The following is a 10,075-nucleotide window of genomic DNA, read 5'->3' as shown; positions in this document are numbered from 1 at the left end:
GAAACTAATTTAGCTTGGTGTTTCAAATAATATTTGCATTGAACTGATCCTAGAAATTGACCTAATCAAGGGTAATTCAGCTATTAAATTCACATCACATATGTGCAGAACTATTTAAACAGTAGCAGCAAATAAAAATGTTTATTGGTGAAATGCTAACACTGTATAATCTACACTCTTTTTCTCAGCATTATTTAGAACGTTACTTCTAAATAAGGTTTAGAAGTAAAGCTTATTTACTAGTAAACTCGGTGACTGTGTACTATTTTTCAAGCCCAGCAGTCTTGAAAAATAGTACACATCAGCACACATCCAAGAACATGGGACATGAAACCCCAAAACAAATGACAAGAAAATGAAGAAATGCCAGTTAAAAAGTTAAATTGTGCAGCATTTTTGTCGTTTGAGTGTGAAACTGCATCAATATTCAGTTTTAAATCTTTTACAAAACTGTTTCCTGTCCTTTATTTTGTTTTAGCAAACTGAAACTTTGGAAGAAACAAGATATTGATAAGAAAAATGGCAGAGGACTCTTTCATCTTGACATCTGCGATACCAAACAAGATATTTTCAAAACAGAGTAAGAAATCTGGTTCGATATTAGGATATTCTTTTCCTTCAGTGAGGTGATCGGTCACTAACGTCCCATTTGAAGTCGAGGTTCCCTGGAAAACTTAAAATATCGTATCTGTCTCCAGACCTTCCTCCTACGTCTACCCCTAAAACAAACAAACAAAAAAAGCGCGCGCACACACACACACACACACACACACACACACACACACACACACACACACACACACACACACACACACACAAAGAAAACCAGCATTTCCTCCCTATTTGCTCTCTGTTGTCGTGACGTTTCTTTTGGCGCGCTCCCATTGGACATCCACCCCGCCCATCTCGGTGACTGATAGCCGTGCAGTGCCTGTCTCCTCCCCGCGGCAGCAAACACTATTTGAGCTGGGACCATCGGATCGTTATAGAGAACCGCTTCAGTGTCGTCAATGGAAAGCGCGAGAGACGGTGGCAGCAGCGAGAGTTACGGTCCAGACTGAACCCGCAGCGGCACTATGCTCCCCAGATCCAGATCCAGATCCAGATCCAGCTCGTGGCTTTGGATTACGCCGTTCCTTCTCCTGTGCTGCCATGCGGGCGGCGGGCGAGCGCAGAACGCTAAAGAAGGTGAGTTCCCAAAGTTTGGATTGTTTTCGTCTGTCCCACGGAGCAGCAAGTCGTTGTCCGGAAAAACCCGACGTCCTTGTGGAAAAAATGAACAAAAGTCAGACATCCCTGGTTTTGTTATTTATCAATTATTTTAACTTTTGTTATTATTAGAAGCGAAGCGTGTGCGGCGATAACATCCCGGCACAGAGCGGCGGCTTGCTCTTAGTGTTTTTACGCACGGTAAAACACTGAAACGTGGATTATTTGCAGATTATCTTGTTTTTTGTTCCAGGTATTAACAGCTTGTTTGTGCAGCGCTAAAGCTGCGATCCGTCTCCACTAACTGGGTAATATGAGCGGATCGATGAGCAGGCTGGCCTTGCTCGGAGTGAGTGCGCCGTCCATCAGGACGCAGCTTGGACGGTTATTTCCTCCAAAGTGGCCTCGGCTCTGACAGTCCAGCCTGAAATACGACAGTCCGCCACGGAGCCGCGGTCGCTTCCAGACGCTCAACTTAAGCCAGGCTGCGAGAAACAAAATAAGATAACGGAGGGTACAACTGGACGCGCTTTGCAAATCGGATCAGATACATTAAATAAAGGAGATTCTAAAATGAAACCAAAGGATCAATTAGATTTTTAACGACGATAATAATATAAAAAACTGTAGCCTGTCGATCAGCACTAATCGAGCGTTTTACGCCGGCTGATCTGATGAGGTGAATTTTAAATGTCTATCTTCGGGATTTTTCCGAATCGACAAAGCGCACAGCGCGTCGTCTGAGCGCAGCCGGGCTGTTTTCCGTCCATGCCTCTCAGAGAATCGATCTGACTGCTAATAATAAAACCTCTTTAAAGAAGTTGATTTCCAGGCGTCTCCGCGAGTCCGCCATGCGCTGGCCGGAAACATCCAAAATAAGCCGCTAGTTTTACAAGATTCAACAGTCTTTTGGTTCTTATGATTGAACATGATCAAGAAGCATACATGCTCTTATCTTGATATAATGAAACAGTTAGAAGTAGCTGAAGTGAGCAACCAATAATTGCAAATTGCGTGTATAAATATTTCACCAAATGATGACCGACCTCTGGATGTTTCCCGTGTTCAATGAAAAGTTTCCCAGCAGACCATGACCTGCCTTGTGTTGCATGTTTCAGCCTTAGAGCTGGTGCTTGCAGGAATGAGGTCACAGGTAGCTATGCGTTGTAGACAGATAGACACGCACGCACACACACACACACACACACGCACGCACACATGCAAGCACACACACGTGGCCTATCAGTGAAAACAAGTCCTCCTGCCCCTGGAGTGAGTTTTAACCACCTGCCTCTTGTTTTTCTGTCACTAGTGATTCTACTGGACTCGAAGGCGCAGCAGACAGAGTTGGAGTGGATCTCCTATCCTCCCAATGGGGTAAGTCTGCAGAATCCCTGCATTGCTCACATGCATTCCAGTGGATGCCCTCTGCATCTCGATGTTTTTTCACTCGGTGCTTTCTCCGCTGTGTAATAGGGGATAATAATGGTTTAAACACACACACACACACACACACACACACACACACACACACACACACACACACACACAGGAGAGGGACAAGTTCGCTAGGCTGGTTTGTGCTTCCGAACGCAGCCGGCTTTTAACATTCAGAGCACAAAGGCCTTAAGTGAACCACTTGCACAAGTCTTATTAAAGCAAGCAGTGACAAACTTTTAAAATAAAAATTGCAAGGACAATCTGATAAACAAAACACAATCATTGTTTAAAGATGTGTGTGTAAGATAGAACATCCAATCTTCTTCCTCCCTCTGCAGGTCATTGTCTCTAGATTTCATACACCTTTGATCAGTTAGTTTGATCAGCTCCAATTTAAGTTTCCGTCTGCACCTCACAGCAATATTGAAATGCATTTCCTTATGGATAGACTCATTTTTAATGCATCTTATTTCCTTTTAGTGGGAAGAGATCAGTGGCTTGGATGAAAACTACACACCCATTCGTACCTACCAGGTCTGTAAAGTCATGGAGCCCAATCAGAACAACTGGCTTCGGACTAACTGGATAGAGAAGGGCGATGCCCAGAGAATTTTTGTCGAGCTGAAGTTCACCTTGAGGGATTGTAACAGCCTACCTGGTGTGGTGGGTGCCTGCAAGGAGACATTCAACCTGTATTACCAGGAAACAGATTCCGAGGTTGGCCGGGGCTTGAGGGAGAATCAGTATGTGAAAATTGATACAATCGCGGCAGATGAGAGCTTCACCCAGGGAGACCTGGGCGAGAGGAAGATGAAGCTGAATACGGAGGTGCGCATCATCGGTCCACTGTCCAGGCGGGGGTTCTACCTCGCCTTCCAGGACGTCGGGGCATGCATCGCCCTGGTCTCTGTCAAAGTCTACTACAAGAAGTGCTGGTCGATCATTGAGAATCTGGCCACCTTCCCAGACACAGTGACAGGATCGGAGTTCTCCTCGCTGGTGGAGGTGGAAGGCATGTGTGTGAATGATGCTGAGGAGGAGGCTGATAACTCCCCCAAGATGCACTGCAGCGCTGAAGGGGAATGGCTCGTGCCCATTGGGAAATGTATATGCAAAGCTGGATTTCATCAGAAAGGAGATGCTTGTGAGCGTAAGTAGTTGAACTTCATTTAACCTGTGTGGCTAGAGGTGTCATACCACAGCAATAGTTTGAAAAGAAGAAATGTGTAGTTCACAAACTTGTAATTTGCTTAAATAACAACCAATAGAAAGCATATTAACAATATGGACATGGACGGCCGAATATTTATGTTGGTAAAAGGATTCATGCAGCTGAATCATTAGAATCTATTCTAATTGATTGTAAAGCTCTTCATTTTATCGGCCTGAGTCTGTTGACTTGGGGATTATTCAGTAAGTTGAGTTGAGCTCTTCAGCGCAAACCCTTTTCTCTTCAAGTGATCCAAAGCCGACTTGGTCAGCAGCAGAGCCCACTGGTTCAGAGGAAGCTGTGCTATCCTGTTCCCCCAAACAGTCCTGACACAACGGATAACAGATACGGCGGCTTCTTCTGTAGCAGTAGAAGAGGAAGGGTTCAATTGTTTTTGTGAGGCTCCAACAATGACATTTCAGTCAAAGATAATTTGCCTTTTCTGTCCTGAAATATTCGCAGGATTGTTTTTTGGTAGCTACCCGGCTTGAAAGATAAAAATCCTTAGAATAGATCCAGTAGATTAAACCGGGCCATCTTAGGTCATAGAACTAAAGTGGCGTGCATCATCAGCCAAGACCTTCTTTTTTCAAAGTGGACAACCTCAATCTAAACCACTTATAAGGAGCAGCAGCCAGTAATAAGTTAACGGAATGTGCTTTAGAACAAATTAGCATCCCTGGCAGATGAGCTTTCAGCCACGCTGTCTTCCATTAGGGACCCCTCTGAGGGAGGTGTGCTAATGAAATATATTAGGCCATGTAATTTAGAGCAACACAGCCTGCCTCAAGTTGTGTTATGTCTCTAATGTTAGCAGGCTATCACTGATTCAGCCCCATGGAGCGACTTCTTATTGTTCTTGTTGTTTTAATATGCATAAGATCCAGTCGTGCCCTCAGGTTTGAAGAAAACCTCAGAACTTCTCTCCACAGAGAGAACGCTGCAACTCAAAACTAATCACTCCAACCACCTTTTCTTATTGTGTCTCACTGCAAAGTCCCCACAACGGAAGCCCTTCTCTATTAATTAATCTCTTTGAGGAGCAACTTAAGGAAGTACCTCTAGGTAAGGCAGCAGCACGCTGAGTTTATCCCCGCATTGTTTAAATCCATGTGAATCAAACTCCAGCTTTGACGCTGCACCTTTATTAGCTTTATCTCTGCTGAGCCATGAGACACTTCTGTATTAAGGGGTGCTTGATCTAAATAAAATGAGAATCATGTTGCACCATCAGCACTTCTTGCAGTGGCTCCATTGACACCAAATTGTCCATTCAGTAGTTTCCTGAAGAACAGAAACAATTCAAAGTATTTCTATCAGTTGAACAACAGAGCAGTTAGTCCAACTGTCCGTGACTGTAAAAACAATTTGAGGCAAATTTCACGAAGCAGATCCAAAATAGATAATCTGAATGGTGAAATCAATATATAAGGGTTATTTTCTCACTGTAAGAAACAGAGTAGTGTCCCTTGGATTTTATTGCCTTCTTGCTCTTCCACTGTATTAACCAGGGTAAAAACTAATTACTATGGCAGGAAAAGTGCTCTGGCTTTGAGGGTCACTTTTTGTTTCCCCACAAACTTTTGAGCTTTGTGGAGAGAGGGTGCCAGACATTACTTTTCAGTTATACTGGTTGAAAATGGCTCGTGCTTTCTGTTAACTGTCATTTAATAAGAATTTAAACTTCAGCATCTGTTTGTAGCCGTCTGGGGAGAAGGCTTGAATATCTCCAATGAGAATCCTCCTCAAGGATATTGAAATGTTTATTATGTGAGGGACAAATAAATACAAACAAAAGCCCCGTGCTGTTGTGTAGCACATTCTTTTTTTGGGACGTTTAAATATCTGTGAATGCTTGTCCCAAAGGGATAAAAATACAAATCCACTGCATAAACACTGTGAAGTTTAGGGCTACAACTTGAGGTTTTTATCCCGAACTGACCTATCACCGCTTTTCTCTTGGCTCAACCTGAAACCTGGGACCTGGAACTGCTTTGGTAAAATCCCTTTGAATTTGTTCTGACAACACTTTTTAGGGGAGTTTGAAGTAACCCTCTAGAACTGATGTAGCTTAGTTGTTATGACAGATTTGTTAGTTATAGTTTTCTTGCTGAAAATCATGATTTAATCTAGTATTAGCAGCCTTGTAGACTCTGTCACTGTCAGTCAACACTGCTGCAGTGGGATGAGTTAGATGCTCAATGTCTGAGATTTTGCATTTCACAGTGGACACACACTCACACATACACATAAATGACCTTGCTAAATTATAGATCCAGAAAAAAAAATCAGTCTTTGTCTTTTGGAGGATTTTAGGACTCGGTGCCATAGATTTAATTGGCAAGGTAGCTGTTTCTATTTTTTTTTTTTACATCCATTTAATTTGATGGACATGTCCTAATTTCAGATGAGCACCAATAAAGCAGTTATTCTCCTAAGACAAGCCTGTTATGGGATTCTGTGGTAATAACATGAGCAGTGAGTAAAGTATCCAGCCGACATGTTGGTGCAGGTGGAGTTGGTGCGTTTAGCTGTCAGTCATTCCATTTGAGAAGCTCCCTGTGTGGAGCGAAAGACTTTCTCCAAAACTTGTTGTGATCCACTCATTCATCACTCTCTGCAAAGAGGGACCGCTTGTCTTTCACTATGTCCACCCCCTCCCCTCTTCCCAGTGTGTCTTTAACTCTTTGTTTTGCAGTAAATGTCAGTCTCTTCGCCCCCTGTGTTCGTTCGGTGGCCTCTGTGGAGGGAGTGTTGAAAAAGGCCTGTTGAAGTGTCCCAGCAGCCTGCCAGGGTTTCATTTTGCGAAGGAGTGTGCGTTGTGAAAATAGCATCCATTCATCCCCTGGTTCTGTTCAGGACTGTCTGCTGGTTGTGGCAGAGCCAACGAGTCGTTCAGACCGAACGGGCCCTTGTTGGGGGACACTTGTGTCTTTGTTTGACTCAATGCCGAGAATGGATGTTGTCTGATTTTGACACATCACAACCAGCGCCTGTGAAATGATTAACTAGTGACCCTCGGCCAAACAAGGGAGCCGACTGTGACGGCTAGAGAACAGATAAAATGCTTCACATCTTGCAGCTATTTCTCTTAGTGCATGCTAACAGGAGAATTAATGGGATACTGCAGCATCCTGTAGATGCTGGCACCATCCGTCTTGACTGTCTAGGACTTAGACAGAAGTTAGTTGGAGACTGATTGATGATTGAGCCCCCCGAGGGAAGGGGCAGAGCTTCATCTCCCTGAGACAGCTAACATGCATAGAAGCCGGTTGGTGGTTGGAGTAGCCAGGCCCAGCTTCAGGCATGGAAATAAAGTTTTGTTTAGCATTTCAAATGAAGGCAGGAAGCCAAGTGTCATGGGTCCTCGTGTATCTTGATGTTCCCCTGATTGATAAGGTGAGGATTTAATGCAGCAAATGACTGCCTTCTACTGCTCCCCCAGGGCTTAATTACGCAAATGACAAGTGTGTGCTGAACCCACAGGAGACCCAAATGGACCTAAATCACTCAGAATTGGAATAAATTGGTGATGGATGGGATCCTGTCACAACCGTGTGCTTGCTATGAAGAGCTTCCCATGGCTTTTCCTGTTTGTTGTCCTGACCTGGCAGGTAGCAGTCAAACACACAGATGGAGTATTCTTTGCTCAGGATCCTGCTTCCAATAGAGTTGACAATGTTATAAAATTGATTGCTTAGGGGCGGAGTCCCAAGATATTTAAGTGAAACCAAAAGGAACTGAACTGAACTGAGTAATGAAAAGAGAACCTAAGTCATTGATCATGTAAAATGCCAATAATGTGCTGGCTCCTTCCTCTGAAATATGAAGATTTAGCCTTTGGCCCAGTTGACTGATGGAACTCTCAATCTGAATTGTTGGTCAGAGAGAGTAGAAAGGTTTTTATCTGTTTTAGAGGAACAAAAACATATTGCAATTTTTTTTTTATTGTTCGATTTGTGAAAACCCACTGACAGATAAAAACATTTTTAAACACTGACTTTTCAGAAAATATTTTGGATTTTTCCCAGGTGATTTTACTGACTAGTCATATAAATAATTGTCTAAGGTCATAGAGGGATTATGTTATCATATAAGTTTTTGTATGTGTGTGAAAAGCTTATTTCTGATGCTTTGACGTGGTTAAGACTTACCCAACAGTCTGTTGTCTTTATCTCAGTTTCTCCACTAGTAGAGGGACAACAATTATTTTTGAAGAATGTGAAAAAAAAACAGATCACATTTAGTTTCAGATTATGATTCCTATATACAATCCTAACTACATTATCATATTTCTTTGTGGGTCTTTTGCTCTAATCTCTTCTCATTAGTAGACAAAACACTGGTACTTCCTCTTAGGAATGGACAAGCACAAAGTTAGAAAATGGGGTTTGGCAAGCAGAGAGGAAAACTACTTATTTTACTTTCACGTCCAGGCCCTCACCCTCTCCCCTTTCAAATATACATTTGTGAATGAGGAGCAGCAAAGGGAGGACATACACACATTTTTAGATCAAATTTTTAATTGCCAAAAATAGTGATTTTGACAAAAAATAAAAAATTATTAAAAAAAAATCTCACCATCTCTTTTTTTCCCAAAGATATTTTAGGCAAAAAGATATTGTTTTGCCACAATATCTTTTGTAAAGATATTGTACCTAACACTCTTGGAAAAAAAATGACAGGACAAAATATTAGGAAGGTGACGACATGGAATAAAACGATGCTATAAATTAAGCTAAAGTTTTACAAATGTACAAATAAATGAGTAAAACAAGTTGTGCTGATTAAGGACATTAATAGGAGTGGCTTTAATCCATTGAGGATGGATCTGGTTGAGGTTATGGATAAAACAGATGTCTAGGCTGAAAATGAGGAGGTTATTTGTTTCGTGAAAAAGGTGAGTAAATGTCTCAACCAAGTTTCAACATTTATTGGATGTTGACATGCAGATGTTTGGTCTCTTTTTATGGGCATAATCCAGGCCTCATGAATCATATCTAATTATTGTGAGTATCTTACAGATAAAGCAGCATTGCCCAACATTTCCTAGACGTGTTTCATCAACGCTGCCTCATCTGTTTTATGAACCAAAGTGTGATTAAGAGAAGTTTACTATAAGCATGTCACGGGACTGGTGATGAGAAATTTACAGCAGTTTTGATGGGAAAATTCTGATTCATTTTGAGCAACGGGGATTTTGTTTCCCTGAGACCTTCTGACTTTCATTTTGTCAGGACAACCATGCAGACATGTCTTCTTATACACCAATATTCTCTCCATTTTTTATTCTTCAAATAAGGAACATTCATCTGACACAATGATATTATAATCAGAATCTCGTAACCGATGAGGTGAAAATAGTTTTTATGCAAGGCTGTTGGGACCAGTCATAGATGAAGAGCTGGCTTTTAGTATCAGTTTGTACTTTCTGGAATTTTTCTGTGATTTTTGATTCTTACACATTTTAGTTAATTCCTGTTAAGCTGTACTGTGGTTTCAATTAGTTTTTTTTTCCTGTTGAGGACATTTACGTGATGGATAACTGTCAGGCTGAAGGCTCCTTAGACTTCTTCATCTACCAGACTCATTTGCAGAACAGAGCAACATTGCAAGCCTACACATTAGAAATAAACTTAGAGACATTACTCTTTTTTATAAAGCATTTGGAGAGAAAATCTAAAATTAAGACAGTCATCAGATTTCTGATCTTTTATGAAAGTCACAGATCATTTTCTTTGTGATGGGGCATGGATGTTTTGTTGGTGTTTATGCATTCCAGTCTAAGACTTATTTTCAAATGTGAATTGGACATGACTATTTTAAATTTAACAAGCATAAAAAAGTGACAGCTTATTGGGATTGAGTTCTTGGAATCTGACCTGCCAGGCCTAATTGGAGACCCTACGCCGCATCACGTGAAGGGAGAGATTCCAAGAAAACCTTCCTCATTCTCACACAAACAAAGCCAGATGGTTAGCTGTACTTTGTAAGCCCCAGTATAGGAGACCTTTGTGACTTTATGTCAGCTAATGTTATTTCCAAGGTGATGCCAAGGTTCACATTAGACCATGCATGAGGTCGGTACCTTCATTTACATATGGCTGCAGATTGGCGCAGGAACACAATGGAGGTCTGCCGGTTGTGTTTAGTAACGTGAGCGCCCTGGCTGACAGGACACTGTCAAGAAGAAGATGGATGATCGCAGCAGTTGAC

The 10,075-nt window shown here is 41.9% G+C and overlaps 1 protein-coding gene across 1 annotated transcript; it reads left to right on the top strand.

The window, feature by feature from the left end:
* The first annotated feature begins 415 nt into the window (after window positions 1-415).
* Window positions 416-5,092, top strand: LOC106941751 (ephrin type-A receptor 7-like). The gene is made up of 4 exons (XM_015024865.1): window positions 416-1,188; window positions 2,522-2,586; window positions 3,130-3,799; window positions 4,108-5,092. The coding sequence occupies exons 1-4, from the start codon at window positions 1,077-1,079 to the stop codon at window positions 4,257-4,259; spliced, it is 999 nt and encodes a 332-aa protein (XP_014880351.1). The 5' UTR covers window positions 416-1,076; the 3' UTR covers window positions 4,260-5,092.
* Window positions 5,093-10,075: the final 4,983 nt, after the last annotated feature.

Source organism: Poecilia latipinna, unplaced genomic scaffold, assembly GCF_001443285.1.
Source record: "Poecilia latipinna isolate Pla-1442-1.1 unplaced genomic scaffold, P_latipinna-1.0 Scaffold3845, whole genome shotgun sequence".
Lineage (NCBI taxonomy): Eukaryota > Metazoa > Chordata > Actinopteri > Cyprinodontiformes > Poeciliidae > Poecilia > Poecilia latipinna.
Note: the sequence above shows the minus strand (reverse complement) of the source record. Positions and strands in the feature narration are given on the sequence as shown.